The 22485-nt window shown below is 41.1% G+C and overlaps 1 protein-coding gene across 1 annotated transcript; it reads right to left on the reverse strand.

Annotated features, from left to right (window-relative positions):
- Positions 1-11714: 11714 nt before the first annotated feature.
- Positions 11715-14095, reverse strand: LOC119876288. Its single transcript, XM_038535732.1, has 3 exons — positions 13679-14095; positions 12906-13028; positions 11715-12023 (listed from the first exon to the last, which is right to left on the reverse strand). Exons 1-3 carry the CDS (start codon positions 13767-13769, stop codon positions 11887-11889), a joined length of 351 nt encoding a protein of 116 aa, XP_038391660.1. The 5' UTR covers positions 13770-14095; the 3' UTR covers positions 11715-11886.
- Between the last annotated feature and the right edge of the window lie 8390 nt (positions 14096-22485).

The raw sequence follows: 22485 nt of genomic DNA on the forward strand, positions 1-22485 counted from the left end.
GCTCAGTGGTTGAGCATCTGCCTTTGGCTCAGGTCGTGATCCCGGGGTCCTGAGATAGAGTCCCCACATTGGGCTCCCTGCAGGGAGCCTGCCTTTCCCTCTGCCTCTGTGTGTCTCTCATGAATAAATAAAATCTTAAAACAAAACAAAGCTCTTAGACTACTACAGCAAGAAACAGACTTAACTGTTTGTGAAACTAAAATATTATATACACACACATACATACATCATGGACCCTCTCCCAAAAACATATTGGTAACAGACTCTTCATTGGCAAGAACTGTTGGCTGGAAGACAAACTCATTTTCACTTTTTTTTTTTTTTAACAATCACTGGAGGCATGTTTCTCAGTATATAATTTTATTTTCCATTGTCTAAAACTCAGTGATGTTTACATTGATATTTTTTTATATGGGAATATCCAAATTGACAACATATTAAACATTGTTGTACTTTAACAGAGAAATATAAGCTGTGACGAATTTAATATTTTCATCTATGGATTTAAGTATGTACTATGTGAGACAAGATTCCATCAAAATCCTAGAGGAGAACACAGGCAACACCCTTTTTTAACTTGGCCACAGCAACTTCTTGCAAGATACATCCATGAAGGCAAGAGAAACAAAAGCAAAAATGAATTATTGGGACTTCATCAAGATAAGAAGCTTCTGCACAGCAAAAGAAACAGTCAACAAAACTAAAAGACAACCTACAGAATGGGAGAAGATATTTGCAAATGACACATCAGATAAAGGGCTAGTATCCAAGATCTGTAAAGAACTTCTTAAACTGGGGATCCCTGGGTGGCGCAGCGGTTTGGCGCCTGCCTTTGGCCCAGGGCGCGATCCTGGAGACCCAGGATCGAATCCCACGTCGGGCTCCCGGTGCATGGAGCCTGCTTCTCCCTCTGCCTATGTCTCTGCCTCTCTTTCTCTCTCTCTTTGTGTGACTATCATAAATAAATATTAAAAAAAAAAAAAAAAGAACTTCTTAAACTCAACAGCAAAGAAACAAACCATCCAATCATGAAATGGGCAAAAGACATGAACAGAAATCTCACAGAGGAAGACATAGACATGGCCAACAAGCGCATGAAAAAATGCTCCGTATCACTGGCCATCAGGGAAATACAAATCAAAACCACAATGAGATACCACCTCACACCAGTGAGAATGGGGAAAATTAACAAGACAGGAAACAAAAAATGTTGGAGAGGATGTGGAGAAAGGGGAACCCTCTTGCACTGTTGGTGGGAATGTGAACTGGTGCAGCCACTCTGGGAAACTGTGTGGAGGTTCCTCAAAGAGATAAAAATAGATCTGCCCTACGACCCAGCAATTGCACTGCTGGGGATTTACCCCAAATATACAGATGCAGTGAAATGCCAGGACACCTGCACCCCGATGTTTATAGCAGCTATTATGTCCACAATAGCCAAACTGTGGAAGGAGCCTGGTGTCCATTGAAAGATGAATGGATAAGGAAGATGTGGTATATGTATACAATGGAATATTACTCAGCCATTAGAAACGACAAATACCCACCATTTGCTTTGAAGTGGAGGGACCTAGAGGTTATTATGCTGAGTGAAATAAGTCAATCGGAAAAGGACAAACATTATATGACCTCGTTCATTTGGGGAATATAAAAAATTAGTGAAAGGGAATAAAGGGAAAGGAGAGAAAATGAGTGAAAATATCAGTGAGGGTGACAAAACATGAGAGACACCTAACTCTGGGAAATGAATAAGGGGTAGTGGAAGGGGAAGTAAGTGGGGGGTTGGGGTGACTGGGTGATGGGCAATGAGGGGGGCACTTGGTGGGATGAGCACTGGGTGTTATGCTGTATGTTGGCAAATTGAACTCCAATTAAAAAAAAAAAAGTATGTATTACTGGCTTAAAACCAAATGAGCTGGGCACTGACTTTGGATATGTATTTCCATGAAGACAATCATCAATGTGAACAGAGTGGTAACTAGCACTTACGGAATATATACCCTAGGCCATGCAATGCATTTAGCAGTCTTGTTGATGCCTTCTCTTTTAATCCTGAAAACAGTCAAAATTATTAAATTGTGGTATATAAGTATACAAAATTAAGATTATTAATTAAATTATTAAGATTACAGGATCCTAAGCAAGACAAACTGGAGAGTTTTTTCACAAGTCAAAATAAATGGTTGTGGTCCAGAGACTCCCTCAGGCTCCTTTTCAAACTTCTCAAATTTCTGAGTGAAAATTATTTTGGACACATAGTACTACTCCTTGATAAACTGGCATTCAGAAATAAAGTACCAAACCTGGAACTAAAATTCTAAATGAATTCTCAACTTGAAATATGATCTACTGAAGGCAAGAAGAAAAATGGAATCCTACTAACATTATTGACATATGTTTTTTGAGGGAATGAAGGGAATAAGTAGTAGCTAAATCTATGCTATAAATATAGTTACATATGTTGAGGAAAGAAGTTCAAATATGTGGTTAAAAAGTAAGAGAGGGGAAGTTGTGGCTTCCATTAATAGTGTAATAGTTTGGTCAAACTAACCCTCCTTCAGATAACAATTATAAATGGGGCAAAAAATAGAAAAGAGCTATTTGAAAGTTCCTTTAAAGGAACTGGAGAGAAGTCACCCCTAAAAAGACAGGAACAGTGCTGGGTTAGAATTGCAAGTCTGTGGCCTTATGCCTGAGAGGATTTTTTAGTCCACAGATCAAGGACAAACCCACAATTTACTGGTTTGAGGAATCAGAGAATAAACATTAGGGCTAGCAGAGCAGCTGTAAAATTAGAGAAATCCTGGAAAGTAAGAAGCCACAATGAAACCTCAAAATGAATATAAACTATGACCAAATTTTTGGCTGATCACTGACTCCAGGAAGCTGAAAGAACTGAACAGAGATGTGTGCTGCTATCTACCTCAAAGAAGATAGAGTTTGGACTACAAGTCTGTGGGACCCAGGAAATTTAACAAAAATCTCCTGCCCCTGGACAAGCAGAGCAGGACTAATTCCATTTTGTGCTGCACCCGCCACCTCCTGTATCACCCCCACAGGACCTGCTTATTGCTTAAGGCACTGCCCCACCCTAGTCAAGCCGCTGGGCACACCCTAATCGGAAATCGGCTCATAACAATGTAACCCCGCCTTGTGCCCACCAGAACTGCGCACCCATTCTGACCAGAGTGATAGGCCAGTTCAAATTGATACTATAGGGTAAGATGTAATTCAATCGGCCACCTGCGTGTGGACCTACATGACTGTGCAACTTTCTGCATATATTACAATCCCATTGGCCACTGGCCCCTATAAAGCTGCTACGCCTCTTAGTCTCGGGGTCCAAGTCTCTGCTCCGCTGTGTTGGGTATACTTGGACCCAAGCTCGAGCTTGCAGATAAACCCTCGTGTGTTTGCATCAGTGTCGGCTCCTTGGTGGTTTCTCAGATTCGCAATCTTGGGCACAACAAAGTCAACCCAAGATAACCACCTAGTAGAAAACAAGTTGATGCTCTTCAGAGGAACGTACAAAGTCCAGAACCTCTACAATGCATCATTTACTATGTCCACTATGTAATAAGAAATAAAGGCATAGAAATAAAAATGTAACCCATAGCAAAGAAAAAAAAGTTACTGACCCCAAGAAATACCACACATTGGAATTAGTAAACAAAAGCAATAAGCAGCTATTAGAGATGTGTTTAAGACTCTAAAGGAAAATAGTGTCATGCCTCATGAAGGAAATTGAGGAAGACACAAAAAAATAGAAAAACAAAAAAGCAAAACAAAACAAAAGAAATGGAAAAACATTTCATATTCGTGGATTGAAAAAACAAATATTGTTAAAATGTCTATGCTACCTAGAGCAATCTACACATTCAATGTACTGCCTATCAAAATCAACTTATTTCAGAGTTGGAACAATTAATCCTAAAATTTGTATGGAACCAGAAAAGATCCCAAATAGCTGAAGGACTGTTGAAAAACAAAACCAAAACTAGTGGCATCACAATTTGGACTTCAGGCTCTATTACAAAGCTGTAATCATCAAGACAGTAAGGTACTGGCATAAAAACATATAGATCAATGGAATAGACTACAGAACCCAGAAATAGACTCTATAGTCAACTAATATTCAACAACACAGGAAAGAATATCCAGTGGAAAAAAGTCTCTTCAACAAATGGTGCTGGGAAAATTTGACAGCTACATGCATAAGAATGAAACTAGACCATTTCCTCACACCATACACAAAAATGGATGATAGACCTGAATGTGAGATAGGAATCCATCAAAACCCTAAAGGAGAACACAGGCAGCAACCTCTTTGACCTTGGCTGCAGCAACGTCTTGCTAGACAGGTCTCCAAAGGCAAAAATGAACTATTGGGACTCCATCAACATAAAGAGCTTTTGCATAGCAAAGGAAAACAGTCAACAAAACCAAAAGGCAACTACAGAATGAGAGAAGATATTTGCAAATGACGCATCAGAAAAGGGCTAGTATCCAAAATCTATAAGGAACTTATAAACTCAACACCCAAAAAACAAATAATCCAAACAAGAAATGGGCAGAAGACATGAACAGACATTTTTCCAAAGAAGACATACACATGGGGCAGCCCTGGTGGCTCAGCAGTTTAGTACCGCCTTCAGCCCAGGGCGTGATCCTGGAGACCTGGGATCAAGTCCCATGTCAGGCTCCCTGCATGGAGCCTGCTTCCCTGTACCTCTCTCTCTCTGTCTCTCATGAATAAATAAATAAAATCTTAAAAAAAAAAGAAAGAAGAAGAAGAATACATACACACGGCCAACAAGCACATGAAAAAATGCTCCACATCACTGGACATCAGGGGAATACAAATCAAAACCACAATGAGATACCACCTCACATCAGTCAGAATGGCTAAAATTAACAAGTCAGGAAACAACAGATGTTGGCGAGGATGCGGAGAAAGGGGAACCCTCTTACACTGTTGGTGGGACTGCAAGCTGGTGCAGCCACTCTGGAAACAGTATAGAGGTTCCTCAAAAAGTTGGAGCTACCCCATGACCCAGCAATTGCATTACTGGGTATTTACCCCAAAGATACAAACGTAATGATCCGAAAGGGCACCTGCACCCCAATGTTTATAGCAGCAATGTCCACAATAGCCACACTATGGAAAGAGCTGAGATGTCCTTCAACAGATGAATGGATAAAGAAGATGTGGTATGTAAATACAATGGAACATTACTCAACCATCAAAAAAATGGAATCTTGCCATTTGCAATGTGGATGGAACTAGAGAATATTATGCTAAGTGAAATAATCAGAGAAAGACAATTATCATATGATCTCACTCTTATATGGAATTTAAGAAACAAAACGGAGGATTATAGGGGAAGAGAGGAAAAAATAAAACGATGAAATCAGAGAGACAAACCATAAGATTCTTAATCATAGGAAACAAACTGAAGATCACTGGGAGGACGGACATGAAGGAGAGCACTTGATGTAATGAGTACTGGGTGCTATATACAACTGATGAATCACTGAGCTCTACTTCTGAAATAAATAATATATGCTAATTAACTAAATGTAAATAAAATTTTTAAAAAATAGGGCAGCTCGGGTGGCTCAGCGGTTTAGCGCCACCTTCAGGCCAGGGCCTGATCCTGGCGACCTGAGATCAAGTCCCACGTCTGGCTCCTGGCAGAGAGCCTGCTTCTCCCTCTGCCTGTGTCTCTGCCCCTCTCTCTCTCTCTCTCTGTATCTCTCATGAATAAATAAAATCTTTAAAAAAATTTTTTTAAATACTGTCATAAATAAATAAATAAATCTTTAAAAAATAAATTAAAAAAATACTCTCATATGAGTGAATAGATAAGGAATCTCAACACAAACTAAAACTACAAAAAAGAACCAAATGAAAATTTTACAATTGAAAAGTACAAAACTGAAAAAAAAAATCACTGGATGATCTTAACAGCATATTGGAGACCACATAAGAATCAGCAATTTTGAAGAAAGCTCAACAGAAATTATCCAACTTGAAAAACAGAGAAAAAAATATTAAAGAGGGACGCCTGGGTGGTTCAACAGTTGAGCATCTGCCTTCGGCTTAGGGGGTGATTCTGAAGTGCCGGGATCAAGTCCCACATCAGCCTCCCTGCATGGAGCTTGCTTCTCCCTCTCCCTGTCTCTGCCTCTTTCTTTGTGTCTCTCGTGAATAAATAAATAAAATCATTAAAAAATATATTAAAGTGGGGATCCCTGGGTGGCGCAGCGGTTTGGCGCCTGCCTTTGGCCCAGGGTGCAATCCTGGAGACCCGGGATCGAATCCCACGTCGGGCTCCCGGTGCATGGAGCCTGCTTCTCCCTCTGCCTATGTCTCTGCCTCTCTCTTTCTCTCTGTGACTATCATAAATAAATAAAAAATTAAAAAAAATATTAAAGTGAACAAAACTTCAGTGACTTGTGGGACAGTATCAAGCAATAGAACATAAGATTAATTGGAGTCTCAGGGGCACTTGGATGGCTCAGTGGTTGAGTGTTTCTGCCTCAAAAAATAAATAAATAAATAAAAAGCTGAAGTAATTTCTTCTTGTTCAAGGAAGCTGAATGAAAAGGATGCCAGGTGGCAACTCTGATCTACAGGAAGAAATGTGGAGAACAAATATAATAAACGTGGTAAATATAAGACATATACCTTATTTCTTTTCCTAATTTTAAAAGCCATACCTGCTTAAAGATAAAATTATTTTTAACGTAAAAAGATACACATAACAATGATAGCACAAAGGAAAGAGGAGGTATCTGGAACCATAGTTTCAAAAGTTTCTTTTTTTCAGGACACTTGGGTGGCTCGGTTGGTTAAGCATCAATCTCTTGATCTCAGCTCAGGGCTTGATCCCAGGGCTGTGAGTTCAAGCTCCCGTGCTGGGCATGGAGCCAACTTAAAAAAAAAAAAAAAAAGTTTTGGGGCACCTCGGTGGCTCAGTTGGTCAAGTGTTTGCCTTTGGCCCAGGTCATGATCCCGGAGTCCTAGGATTGAGCCCTATGTTGGGCTCCCTGATCAGTAGGGAGTATCCTTCTCCCTCCAGCTTGTGCTCTCTCGCTCGCTCTATCTCTCAAATAAATAAAATCTTAAAAAAAAAAAAAGTTTCGAATTTTTAAGTGAAGTAGTACAGTATTAATTTATTCAACTGTGAAGAGATAAAGTAATCCTTAAAGAAAACTCATTTAAAAAAATACACAAACGTATAGCTAAAAAGCCAATGGAAAAATTAAAATGCAATACTAAAAAGTATTTGATTTACTCGAATAAAGGTAGAAAACTGTGGCTGTAGGGGAATGTTTTCCATTGTCTCTCTTGACTGGCTGGCTCCTCCCTTGGAGTGCACTTGACTAAAACTTTGTTTTGCTTTATTTTCATTTTGCTGTCCTGCAATTCTTTACTATGGCAGTGAAAAGAACTGAGGTTTCTTTTTCTTTCCATCTCATTCTTGGTAACAAAGGGAACCGTGGTGACTCTTGGTGGGAATGCAAAATGGTGCAGCTACTATGGAAAACAGTAGGGAGGATCCTCAAAAATTTAAAAATAGAACTACCATATGATCCAGCAACCCACACTACTGGGTATTTGCACAACTGGTATTTACGCAAAGAATATGAGAAAACTAATTCAAAAGGATTAGTACACTCCTATGTTTACTGTAGCATTATTTACAACAGCCAAATTATGGAAGCACCCCAAGTGTGATATATGAATGGATAAAGAAGATGTGATACACACACGCACACACACACAGAGGAATATTACTCAGCCATAAAAAAGAATGAGATCTTGCCAGTTCTAACAAGATAGATGGACCTAGAGAGTATAATAAGAGAAATAAGCCAATCAGAGAAAGACAAATACCATATGATCTTACACATATGTGAAATTTGAGAAACAAAACAAAGGAAAAACAAAGAGACAAACCAAGAAACAGTCTTTTAACTATACAAAACAAACAGTTATCAGAGGGAAGGTAGGTAGAGGGATGAAACGGTAAAGGGGATTAAAAATACACTTATCGGGCAACCCGGGTGGCTCAGCAGTTTAGCGCCACCTTCAGCCTGGGCGTGATCCTGGAGACCCAGGATCAAGTCCCACGTCAGGCTCCCTGCATGGAGCCTGCTTCTCCCCTTACCTGTGTCTCTCATAAATAAATAAAATATTTACAAAAAACAAAAAGAAAAAAAGGAATACACTTATCATGATGAGCACTGAGTACTGTACTGAATTTTTTGGTTTTTTTTTTAGATTTTTTATTTATTTATTCATGAGAGAGAGAGAGAGAGGCAGAGACACAGGCAGAGGGAGAAGCAGGCTTCATGCCGGGAGCCTGACACGGGACTCGATCCCGGGACTCCAGGATCATGCCCTGGGCCAAAGGCAGGCGCTAAACCACTGAGCCACCCAGGGATCCCCTGTACTGAATTGTTGAATCACTATATTATATACTTGAAACTAATAGAACACTGTATATTAACTTTATGGAGATTAAAATAAAATGTTAAAAATTGTAAGCTGTACAAATATAAGGAATTTATTATTAAATGTTTAATTTTTTTACTCTCCACCCCCCCACCAAAGACAATAACCAATTAATTACAGCTAACTAACCACAGAACAACTATAGTCCCATACCCACCAAGGCAAGCAAAGGCCAAGTCAGGAGCCTGCACTTCCACCCTAATGAGCCTATAATTAGGTGCCTAACCCCCCTGCTGTGGTTGTATCAGGTAAGGCCAAAGAAGGAGTTGGGACATTCACCCCCCAGTAAGAAACAGGGCCCTTGCCAGTGTCAGCATGGCCATGTGGAAAGCCAGGACTTCTGCCTCCACTTAACAATAATGGGGAGTTCCCATTCTCATTGGTGGTATCAGAGGAAGTCTACTGAGGTTGAGATTTTCCCCATTACCCAGCATACTGAGGCAGTCCCCATGATAGTATCAGCAGAGACCACGTGTGAAATTGGAACTCTACCCTGCATGGCAGCAATGAAGGGCTCTCCGACTTGGGTGCCAAATGGGAAACCTGTACATCTGTCTCTACTGGGTAGGAACAAGGTATTGTCCACCTCATTGCCGGAACTGTTGCAAAAAAAAAGCCAACTAAAACAAAATGCTTCAGTAAAATTGTATGCCCAGGATATAATTTAAAAATGTCCAAGTTTCAAAAAATCACTCTTCATACCAAAAACCAGGAAGATCCCACACTAAATGAAAGTAAAATATAAAGACAAGCAATCCATGCCAAAACTGAGATGACAGACATGTTTATCTGAAAAAGATTTTAGCAATCATAATAAATATGTCTCCATGAAGAATTATGAACATTCTTGAAACAAGTGAATAGAGGGGCACCTGGGTGGCTCAGTGATTGAGCCTCTGCCTTGGGCTCAAGTCGTGATCCTGGGGTCCTGGGATCAAGGCCTGCATTGGGCTTCCTGAGGGGAGCCTGCTTCTCCCTCTGCGTATGTCTCTATGTCTCTCATGAATAAATAAATAAAATCTTAAAAAATAAAAAATAAAAGGAAACAAGTGAATACCCTCAGTAGATAAAATGTTTTAGCAAAGAAATAAAACATAAATACTAAATAAAAACTTTAGAACTGAAAAATATAATAACCATAATAAAAACCTTAGTGGAGTGGACTCAGCAGCAGCAGAATGAGGGGAAAAAGGAGAATGAACCAGAAGACAGAAAAATAGGGGGGAAAAAAAGTGAGAAATTACCCAATCAGAACAAAAAACAGCAAAAAATAAAACTACACACACACACACACACACACACACACACACACACACACAAACGATTAAAGCCTGAGGGATCCATGAAACTATAACAAAAGATTCATGCCATTGGAGCCCCAGAAGAATAAAACAAAGAGGGGCACTTGGGTGGCTCACTGGTTGAATGTCTGCCTTCAGCTCACGTCATGATCCTGGGGTCCTGGGATCGAGTGTCACATCGGACTCTCCATGGGAATCCTACTTCTCCGCTTCTCTCTCTGCGTCTCTCATGAATAAATAAATAAAATCTTTAATATAAAAAAAAGGGGGGGAGAGAAGAAAGAAAGCAGGACTGAAAATGGACTAAACCATAGCTACAAACTTGCCAGATGTAGGAAGAGACATAAACAGGGTATGGGGGCATGAACACAAAGGGAAACCCTCCCTGACACCCTCCAACACACAAGAAAAGTGCACTCCCTCAAAGGAGGAATTTGAAGCCTGTAGCCCCTGGAAAGTAACAGTAGCAACAATAAAGTATGACCTATCACAATTCCTGACTAGACTGACTCAACTCATGCTGACAGCCTCACTCAAAAAGAAGCATGTCCATGTCTAGGTGTCAATACTATTTATCTTATTCTCTACAATTCTACCCATGGTGCCAAACATTTGATTAAAAAATTACAAACAAAGGCAAGAGAAAACAATAAATTGTCATAAGATAAAGTAATTATCATAACTGAACTGTGCAATGGCCCATTAGAACTATTAATTAGAGACACTGACTACAATATGTTAAAAACCTGAATGAAAAAGTTAGACAGGATGCCTGAACAGATGAAAAATCTTAACAGAGAAATGGAATCTCTAAGAAAAAGAGTCCATGGGTAGAAATAAAATCACACAGTATCAGAGGTAAAGAATTTCTGTGCTGGGCTCATCAGTAGACTCAATACAGGAGAGGAAAGAAGCAGTGAACTTGAAGACTGGGCAATAGGAAATAGAAACATGAGGAGACATAATAATAATAAAATTAATAATAGAAAGAAGAAACCAGCACATAGCATCTGATAGCCGTTTGATAATACAAAATATTCTACAGATGTGATTAGTTTCCCAGACAGAGAAGAAAGAGAAAATGGGATGGAATATTATATACTTAAAAACATAAAAGCCAACACTTTCCAAAAATAATGAAAAACATCAAAACACAGATCCAAAGAAGCTAAAAGAATCTCACATAGGAGTACACACAACATCACCACCAGAACCACCAAACCGCTTAAAGCCAAAGATAAAGAGCAAATCTTGATGAAATCAGGAGAATAAGGTACTTTAAGTAAATTGTGATAAATTAAAGGTATATACCCCAAACACTAAAACAAGGTATGTCTCTACATGAGAAGATGAGATGGCTAGTGATGTCTATTCTGGCCACTATTTTATACTTTTTCTAAACTGAATATTTTAGTTACATGAGTTAAACATAAAAACAAAGATTCCAAATAACACCAACTTAAAAAGACACATTCCTTAAGAAAAAAAGCTACATAGTGGAAAGGGGGAAAGACCGAGGAAGTAGAGAGAGTGTGTGTGTGTGTGTGTGTGTGTGTGTGTGTGTACCAGAGGGGCTGGTGAAGGAGTCCCTCCCAGCCCTAAGTTCTATGAATAAGAGGGAGGCAAGACACTGGAGCCATTGTGGCTCTGATCAGCCTGGCACCAAAGGAGCCTCTAAACCGAAGGCACCCTGAGGGCAGGAAGCAGGTCTGTTTTATTCACTGTTCTATAATCATCATCTAGTTCCCAGGCTTAGCCAGCAGAAAATATGGGTTGAAGGAAGGAAAAGAGGGAAGAGGAAAGCTTGCTATCTGGCAGCCAGTGATAGGGGAGGGAGGGAGGGTTGGAGGTGCAGAGAGAAAAGGGGAGGTTGACACAGGAATCTGAGAGAAAGAGCACCAAGGGTGGCGGGAAGCAGAAAGCCTTGATCTGCTGGGTCAAGCTGTGGACATGTCAAGAGCCACAGCTGAGCAGGGCAGGCTTCAGGCCTTGAACGGTGCTGGGGCAGGATGGCCCCGTCCTTTGAGGCTACAGGAGCACAGAAAGGACTAAGTGAATAACTCACCAGTTCAAAGAATGGCCAATCTCTACGGTTGTTTCTAGTGTCACCGTGGTATCCAAACCAATTTGCACCCTTGGTTTGCAGAAAGGCAGGGAGAGACGCCCAGTGTCCCGGTCTCCATACGGGAGCTTGTTATCTGGAGAAGAAGACAAGAAAAGAGCATCTCTGATTGTGGCCTGCAAGTTCAAGTGCTTGTCATCTACAAGGTAAACAATACATACCCGTGGAAAGACTGAGTGATTCAGCCAACAGGAAGAAACGGCACATAGTCCTGAGTTGCCAGGTAAGAAGGGACACCAGCCACCCTGCAATGGCCACCCTAGTGGCCATCTCCCCGCAAACCCTCACCTTGCCCCCACCAAGGCCTTCAGTTTCCAAAAGCACCACCACAAACAGGCTCTGCTACAACTTTTATAGCCAGTCCCGCCCATCCTGGGGTCTGCATGGGGACTCCCCAAAGACCCAGGGATCCCTCAACAAGCACTTCTTCTCCTGATACGTCTGTTGGTCCAGTCAAGGGTCGGTGGCAGTCCAGCACCAGATCCAGGACCCTTTTGCAACTTTTTTTTTTTTTCCAAAGGATTTCACTATCACTTTATTCACTATCACATGTGATGCTTTAGAGCATAATCAAATACTGTTACACTGATTTCAGCCCTGGCTCAAACAATGGAAACACTAATTTTACAAACAGTGCCAGAACCCAGAACAGGATTCTTTTCACAGTGCTTAATGGTGGAGTTTGCAAGGAAGAGCCTAAAGCCAAGCCCTGTAGGGAGTTTCCAGAGTAAAATTCTAGCAAGCTGATTATAGAGATATGGTGACATTTACTTAAAACCACCACCCACGGGGATATCCCTGATGTGTTCTGGCCAGGACCCCTTTTTTCAACTTTTTAGGAAAAACACCCTTCTGGAGCTCTCCACTTTTGCCCCCGGGACTCCTGAGAACTACCGCCCCAAGATGAGGCAAACATCACTCAGGTGACTTTGCACGTCCCACCTACCTTCCCACCTACCTTCAGCGGCTGTCAGAGAGTTCTGCAGGCTCCCTGCAGTCTGGGTGGCACTTGGCTCAGCCTGGCAAACTCCATTGGCCATAAAAATCTGATAGACGTAGACTCTTAGATTCTGGAAATGTACTAGAATTGGAAAGTGAAATTGGGCATCACGAGGCTCTCCAGGCTCTGCCTTCCCACAGGTCGGTCAGGAGGAACCACATTCTCTGGGGCCCTGGCAGCCTGGACAGTGGCCAGTTCCCAGGCCTCATGAGCCGCCTGGCTGAAAGCTGGGGATTTCTGGGTGCCTGGCTCATGCCTGGGAGGGGGCATGCCTGCCCGAGGACAGACAGGATCCCCCTCTACTCCCAGGGATGGACTGTGCTGCCCGGGGAAGGTCGGGTCCTACACTGTAGCTCCCCCAACCCCACTCATATGGACCCATCACCATCTTCCCAATCCCTCCCGAAGGGCAGCCCACGTTGCCTTCACCATCCACAAAATCTTCTTTGCTCCCTTTCCACTCAAATTTAGGGCTCTCAGCAACAAAGCCTGAGGAACTGGGGAGTGTCAGGGATTCAACTGAGGTGGGAAGGAGGTGAAGTAAAATCGATGGCGGGGGAGGAAGGACAAAGGGAAGAGCAAGGACAAAAGGGGAAGAAGCAAAGGAGAGGAGGCAGAGAGGGAGGAAACACAGTGGGGTGAGGGAGTGAAGGCTTGATCACCTCTGAGGTTAAAGGGAGGCCCTGGGCCTTGCTCTTCACCTCCCCGAGGCCCACCAATTCACAGCTCACCTGAAACCGGTCCCCAAGGTTTCTTCTTTTGCTTTTCAGGAGTGCTTTCTTGCCAGATGCCCAGCCCGATGCAGAGGAACTGCACCAGCATCACTGGCAACAGCACCAGCACCACCAGTAGAGATGGGATGCTGAGACTCCTCTTGCACCCACGACCAGGGAGCAGAAGGCAGGACAGAGCCACAGGTGCACAGGCCCTGAGTATCTGGCTTTATAACCCTGGCTGGGAGGGGCCCCGATGGGAGCTGAGACAAAGGGCTGCACTCTCACTGCAGAGTGAACAGAGGGCTGGTGGGAGCCCTAGCCTTCCTGCCTGCCTCCAGGGGGGTGAGCACACACCACCATGTGACTGCCCATATTTAGAGAACATGCTCCTCAATAGAGCGTGAGCGCAGATTTCTCAGATAAGGATGGGCACCCAGACTATTGCTGAAAAAAAAAAAAAAAACACTAAACCAAACATCCTGTTTAACAAAAAAATAGTCTAACCATGAGGTGATCTTCCTTAGGGACTCTAGCCACTCACGTCCTGAACCCCAACCTGTAAGGACCCCTCAGCCTGTAAGTGGCGAGGGCTCCAGCCTTGGCTGGGGACCCCCTCTCCAGGTTTCTGTTGCCGCAATAAAACCTGTGTTTTCCACAGAGCCACAGTTTCTCTCTCTCTTCTTCAATCCCTTGCTGGTGGGTTAACCTCAAATTTTGGTGCTGAAACCTCTCTCTCCACAGTGACAAACCCCTTATATCTTGCAACTCAAGATGCAGCGGGCTGCAGCCGCCCATCTGGGACTAATTCTCGAATCTTGGTTGGGCTCCCTGCTTCTGACCCTGTCTCTTGGCCTTGATCTCCCCGTTGTTTCCTTCTCTTCTCTTCCCAGGGGCTCTGACCGGGACCACCTCCCCTTGCTGGGCATCACATCCAACACTGGCTGTCTTCATGCAGGTGTCTCCCATTTCCCTTCTTGGAACTGGCTCATAGATCTTCTGATTGCCTGCCAGGAAATCTGGGCACAGGTAGCACCTGGGAGATGCTTCCCTGGCTACAGAGCGTGCTCTCAGGGGATGCCCTCTGGTTGTGCCTTCCTTCAAAAAATAGAAGTTTGTGGGGATGCCTCTCCCATATTTTTTGTTTCCTTGGGGACTAGAATCCTCTTCTTGTCAACCTCCATCATGGGTCAGATCCCGTCCAAACCCCCTTGTGACACCTCTTGGATGTCTTATCTGTAACATCTAAACCTTGGGCCCAACCTCCAGCATTAAGCCAAAACATCTCATTTTCTATTGCAATGTGGCCTGTCCTCAGGACCAACTAGATAATGATAATCACTGGTCCAAAAAAAAAATGGCAATTTAAATTTCCAAATATAACATGATTTCAGAAACTTTCTCCAACACAAGAGAAAATAATCCAACATCCCTTATATCCAGGACTTTGTCTACCTCTAATCTAGATTTTCTCCTGTCAACCCTGTTTGACTTGTCAAGTCCTTCTCAACAGAAAACCCCATTCCTTCCCCTCTTCCCTCCTGAAGAAACCTTCCACCTGCAATTTCAATCAGGCAGACACAATGGCTCCATTACCACCCCTCACTTATCAGCCCCCTCTCCAGCCCAACCCTTAGCACCTCCTCCCCCAACCCCCTGAAAAAAAACCTCATGCTCTTCCTCAGGGAAGTGGCAGGGGAGGAAAAGGCATTGTTCACATTCAGGTGCCACTCTCCCTTGCAGACCTTATTCAAATAGAAAGTGCTTGGGCTCCTTCCTCAGGGCACCTACCACCTTTCTAAAAGAATTCCTATACATCAACCAATCCTATAATCTTACCTACCACAACATCTATGTCATCTTCTAGTCTACCCTCTCCCCTAAGAAGAATCTGGGAAGTATCTGGGTAGCAGCTCAAATTCATGCAGACATCCTCCATCAACAGGACACCACTCACAACCCTACTGGAGCCATCACTGTCCCAAAAATTGATTCTGAATGGAACTATCAGCCCCAATATACCCAAAAGAGAGAGAAGGGGCCATATGATTATCTACCTCCCGGCTGGCATGAATAAGGCTGCCCTCAAGGCTGTCAATTATAAAGATACAAAAAGTCACCCAGGGCCCTAATGAAAACCCTGTCCTCTTCTAATCCCAGCTTTCATTTTTAAAAAAAATATTTTATTTATTTATTTGAAAGAGAGAGAGAGAGAGAGAGAACATGAGTGGGGGGGGGGGTTGACAGAGGGAGAAGCAGGCTCCCCAATAAGCAGGGAGCTGGACGTGGGGCTGGATCTCAGGACCGTGGGATCATGACCTGAGCCAAAGTCAGATGCTTAACCCACTGAGCCACTCAGGTGCCCCTAGTCCCAGCTTTCAAAAGCTCTAAGAATATATACCGCTGTCACTGCCAACATAGACACGGAAACAATCTGTTTTCACTTAACTTCTTTTCACAGTTGGCCCAAATAGCTCTTAAAACTCCAAAAATTGGAAGATAGCCCACAAACCCCACAACAGGATTTATATGTGGCAAAAAGGGGCACTGGAAGTCGGATTGTGCTCTGTGAGATTCTTTTCCCATCCAACTAATTCCAACTCAAACCAACCCACTAACCCTAATCTAAGCCTGGCAAACCTACTAGGTCTGGCCACCAAAGACTGACAGGGCTGGGAGTCTGTGGCCCCCACCATCATCACTGCCTCAGAACCCAGGGTTACGCTGTATCTGGTAAGCCCATCTATTTCTTATTGGACGTGGGTGCAACATTCTCAGTCCCACCAGATTTTCCAGCCCCCTCCACGTCTATTGTTAGGGTGGATACCCCCTACACACAAACAGACTGGCCCTTTACTCTGCAACCTCTGATATTCCTTTCATTCACTGCATTTTAGTCACCCCACAATGCCCCACTAAAAACTTAGGGAGAGATATCCTAAGTAAATTCCATGCTTCCCTCCAATTTGTACCTTCCAATGCAACCCCCTTCATACTACTTTGCTGCCTAGATGCTTCTCTCTCCCCTCTATCTCCTCTATTCTCCCTCCTCCCCTAAGTGAATCCCACAGTACACCACGGAACCCACTCTAAGTGGAACCCACTACAGCCACTCACTGTACGCCTGTCACAGTCATACTCCAAAATCCCTGCGCTCTGCTTCATCAGCCACAATATCCACTAAATCCTGCAGGCCTTCATTAAAGCCCATTATTTCCAAATTCCCTCCAGCTCACATCCTAAAACCTGCCAAATCCTTCCACAACACTCCTAAACATCAGAAAATCAGGCAAGTCCTACTGTCTTGTCCAAGACCTCCAAACTGTTAATCAGGCAGTAAGTCCTGCCTGATGTGTCTAACCCCCACACATCCCCCCATCCACCACTTGTTTTTCAGTGCTCAACAGCAAATTTTCATTTTTTATGGGTAATATCGCCCCCCCCACACACAGTATACATCTTATTTATCCATTCATCTGTCAATAGATATTCGGTTGCTTCTGTATCTTGACTATTTTAAATAATGCTGCAATAAACATAGGATGCATGTGTCTTTTGAATTAGTGTTTTTTTGGGAGGGCAGGGGGAGTTTGGTAAATACCCTGAAGTGGTATTACTGGATTGTGTGGTATTTCTATTTTTCATTTTTTGAGGGACCTCTGTACTAAAAAAAAAAATCCCCAAAACAGAGAAACATGAAACGTTATGTACAGAGAAAAAAATGATTAGAATTCCACTTTTGCACAGGGTTTAAAAGATAAATGCAGCAGGGGCAGCCCGGGTGGCTCAGCCGTTTAGTGCCACCTTCAGTCCAGGACCTGATCCTGGAGACCCGGGATCGAGCCCCACGTCAGGCTCCCTGCATGAAGTCTGCTTCTTCTTACTCTGCCTGTGTCTCTGCCTCTCTCTCTCTGTCTCTCATGAATAAATAAATAAAATCTTAAAAAAAAAGATAAATGCATAAAAATAATAGTAAATCTATGTTAATGGGTATATAACATATAAAGATGTAATTTGTGACAGTAAAATAAAATGGGGAAGGAAAGAAACAAAGCTGTAGAGGACTAGAGTCCTTTCATGACAAAATTAATTAATTTTGTTAATTTTAAATATATTACTATAACTTTAGGATGGTGGGAATGTAAAATTGTATAGCCACTATGGCAAACAATATGGGATTATCTCAATATATTAAAAATAGATTTACCATATAATAAGCAATTCCACTTCTAAGTATATACCCAAAAAGAACTGAAAGCAAAGATTCAAATAGATATTTGTACACCCATGTTCACAGCGGCATTATTCACAGTAGCCGACAAGTACAAACAATTCAAATGTCCATCAAAGGATAAACAGATAAACATCTTTATAAATACAATGGAATATCAGCCTTTAAAAGGAATGAAATCTGGGGATCCCTGGGTGGCGCAGCGGTTTGGCGCCTGCCTTTGGCCCAGGGTGCAATCCTGGAGACCCGGGATCGAATCCCACGTCGGGCTCCCGGTGCATGGAGCCTGCTTCTCCCTCTGCCTATGTCTCTGCCTCTCTCTCTGTGACTATCATAAATAAATAAAAAATTAAAAGAAAAATAAATAAAAGGAATGAAATCTGATATATACTGAAATGTGGGTGAACCCTGAAAACAAAATACTGAGTGAAATGAACTAGACACAGAAGGACTAATATTGTATGACTCTACTTATATAAGGGACTAGAAGTTTTCAAATTCATAGCAATAGACAGCAGAATGGTAGGAGCTAGTGGGGAAGGGTAAATGAGGAGTTACTATTTCAGAGGTACAAGAGTTTGAGTGCAGAAAGATAAAAAAGTTCTGGGAATGGATGATGGTGATGATCATACAACAGAGTGAATGTACTAAATACTACTGAACCAGCACTTAAAAAATAACTAAGATGATAAATTTTGTTATATATTTTTATCACAATTAAAACTAAAATCCAGCAAATCTTTTAGCTTCAGACAAGATTATCCTGAAATGTATATAAAAAGACAAAGGACTAGAATATCTACAACAATTTTTAAAAAGACAAACTGGAAGGAATCAATCACATATAAATGTGTAGTAATCAAGGCTGTGGGGTATTATCATTGGACAGAGAGACGTACCTACACATCAATGGAACAGAACAGAGAACTGAGAAACAGAGAACTCAGAAATAGAAACAGTTCTCAGAAACTGAGAAATAGATCTACAAATACATCCAACTGATGTTTTTACAAGGGTGTGAAAGCAGTTCAGTGGAGGAAACATAACCTTTTCAGCATATGGCAGTGAACTACATATTCAGAGGCAAAAAAAATTAAACCTGAACTAAGGCTCATACCTTACATAAAAACGAACTCAAAATGCATCATAGTCTTAAAAGTAAAGTGAAAAAATAAAAACATTTAGAAATAATATAGGAGAAAATCTCTGAAATCTAATTCTAAACAAAGGATTTTATTAGACTGTTGTCCAACAGATCCCAAAGACGTCATTCATAAAATAAAAAATTAATAATTGGACTTCATTGAAATTTAAAACTTATGCTGTTTTCAGACCTCTTAAGAGGATGAAAAGGCTAGTTACAGAATGAGACAGTGTATTTGCAAACTGCATATCCAACAAGGAATTAGTATCTAAGACATATAAAGAACTTCCAAAATCCAATATTAAAAAATCCAATTAGAATATGAATGAGACATGAAAAAAATATTTCACCAAAGATACAGAGATGGCAAGAGCACATGGAAAAGTATTCAACATCATTGCCACTAGGGAAATGCAAATCAAAATCACAATGAGATATTACTACAATTTTTTTCAAAAACATTTAAATAGACACACATAATATTAAAATATAAAACAATAAAATAGAAAATAGAAAAGTTTAAAGTTTTTAAATAGAAAATTTAAAAGTTTAAGTTTAAATAGAAAAGTTTCTAGGTTGTCCAGAAAGAGTACAAGGGATTAGCTTCAGACTTTGAGGAAGTATGTACTTATAAATTCTAGAGAACCTGCCCTTCCTGCCCCCACCACAAAAAGAGACATAGTTTCAAACTAGAAGAGGACTAAATAATTTTTAAAGAAAATCCAAGGAAGACAAAGACCAAAAAAAAAAAAAAAAAAAAGGAGAAAAGACTATAAATATAGTGGGACCAAAGTAAAATAGAAGTAAATCCAAATATATCAGTAATTATACTGGGTACAAAATGGAGTAAGTATGCCAGTTAGGCAAAGATCATCAGATTGGATTAAAAAGTAATTAAAGTGGGGCAGCCCAGGTGGCTCAGGGTTTAGCGCCGCCTTCAGCCCAGGGCATGCTCCTGGAGACCCGGAATAGAGTCCTGCCTTGGGCTCCCTGCATGGAGCCTACTTCTCCCTCTGCCTGTGTCTCTGCCTGTTTCTCATGAATAAATAAATAAAAATCTTTAAAAAAAAGTAATTAAATTACATTTTACACATGACTTAGAAGAGTTAAAAGAAAAAGGATGAAAAAGAGATGCCAAGCAAATATTAACCAATAGAAAAGCCTGTGAAGCTACATTAAGATCAGGCAAAAAGCACTACTACATCTATAAAGAGGATTATGTCAAAACAAGGAAATGGCTTAATTCACTGAGAAAAGGTGACAATTTTGTGCCTGTAGTGACCTAAAATCATCGCCCAAAATGCATAAAGTAAAATTAATAGAATCAGAAGGAGAAATACACAAATCCACAGAGTGGATTTTAATGTCTACAGTAATTCAGTGAATAAAGAGGATACAGAAAATTTGAGTATAATTACCTGAGTCAATTACAGATATGTATGGACCTCTGTACCCAACAATTATATATGCCATATTCTTTTTAAGCACAGATGGAACACTGACAAAAAGAAACTGTTTTCTGAACCACCAAGTAAGACTGAACAAATTCCAAAGTACTAAAACCATACAAAGTATGCTTTATGACAATATACTTAAGCTAAAATTTACTTTAAAATATTCATATTAGTATTACCACCCAGCAAATCTAAGCCTAAGTACATACCCAATGGAACTTAAAATGTAGGAATATGTACAAAAATATGTACAATAATGTTCACAACAGGTTTATTCATAATAGCTGAGAAAGAGAAAGAACTCAAATATCCATCAAGTGATGGATAAACTCAAAGTAGTACACACATATAACTGAATATTATTCAGCCATAAAAGGAATGGAGAACTGATACATGTTACATAGACAATTAAGTAAAAGAAACCAGACACAAAATGCCACCCATTATACAATTCCAGAATAAGTAAATCCATTCAGACAGAAGTAGATTAGTGCTTTGCAGGGGGTGAGGGAGGGAAAAAATGAATATGAAGTTTCTCTGTGGAGTGATGAAATGTGGAATTAGATAGTGGTGGTGATATTTACACAATTTTGTGAACACACTAAAAACCACTGAATAATACATTTCAAGGGTGAATTATATGGTACATAAATTATATCTCAATAATAGTTTTTAGGGGATCCCTGGGTGGCTCGGTGGTTTAGCACCTGCTTTCAGCCCAGGGCGTGATCCTGGAGTCCCAGGATCAAGTTCCGCATCAGGCTCCCTGCATGTAGCCTGCTTTTCCCTCTGCCTGTGTCTCTGCCTCTTTGTGTCTCTCATGAATAAATAAATAAAATCTTTAAAAATAATAATAATAATTTTTAAATAAAAGGAATTCCTGAAAGTTTGGAAACTCAGGAACATAATTCTAAGTAATCTATTTGTCAAAAAATAACTCAGGGATTAGAAATATTTGAGCCAGATAACATGCAACACATGAAAATGTACGGCGTGAAGTGGTACTTTAGAAGGAAATCTATGGGGATCCCTGGGTGGCGCAGCGGTTTGGCGCCTGCCTTTGGCCCAGGGCGCGATCCTGGAGACCCGGGATCGAATCCCACCTCGGGCTCCCGGTGCATGGAGCCTGCTTCTCCCTCTGCCTGTGTCTCTGCCTCTCTCTTTCTCTCTGTGTGACTATCATAAATAAATTTAAAAAAAAAAATAAGAAAAGGCTTCCTACATTAAAAAAAAAAAAGGACAATATACTTAAGCTAAAATTTATTGGCAAATTAAAAAAAAAGGAATCTATGATTTTTTAAAAGATTTTATTTATTTATTTTTAAGATTTTATTTATTTATTCATGAGAGACACAGAGAGATAAAGGCAGAGACACAGGCAGAGGGAGAAGCAGGCTCCATGCAAGGAGCCCGATGTGGGATTCGATTCCAGAACTCCAGGATCACGGCTGGGCGGAAGGCAGGTGCTCAACCACTGAGCCACCGAAGCGTCCCTAAAGATTTTATTTATTTGAAAGAGAGTGGGAAAGAGCACAAGCAGGGAGGATGTAAAGGGAGAGGGAGAAGCAGACTCCCTAAGCAGAGGGCCCTATGTTGCACTTGATCCCAGGACCGTGAAATCACGACCTGAGCTGAAGGCAAACACCTAACATACTGAGCCACCCAGGCGCCCAAAATCTGTAATTTTAAATTCTTATATGCAACATATATAATTGATACAGGACTAGTATCCCAAAGTATGTATTTATAGGAAACAGAGAGAGTAAAGGAAGCAGGTGAAACTATATCACAGTAAAGCAATCTGAAAATTAGAGAGTAAACCAGCCGGACTCTTCTATCAATAAACTACAAGGGGAAAAAATAAGTCAGAAAGAAGGAGGCTAAAGGGGAAATTTATAGAACAAAAACAAATTAAATACATCAGCCAATTACTAATGTGGGCTTTATTTGGATCCTGATCCGAAATGTCTTATAAAAAATAAGAACTGTAAATCTA

Source organism: Canis lupus, chromosome 5, assembly GCF_011100685.1.
Source record: "Canis lupus familiaris isolate Mischka breed German Shepherd chromosome 5, alternate assembly UU_Cfam_GSD_1.0, whole genome shotgun sequence".
Taxonomy (NCBI): Eukaryota; Metazoa; Chordata; class Mammalia; order Carnivora; family Canidae; genus Canis; species Canis lupus.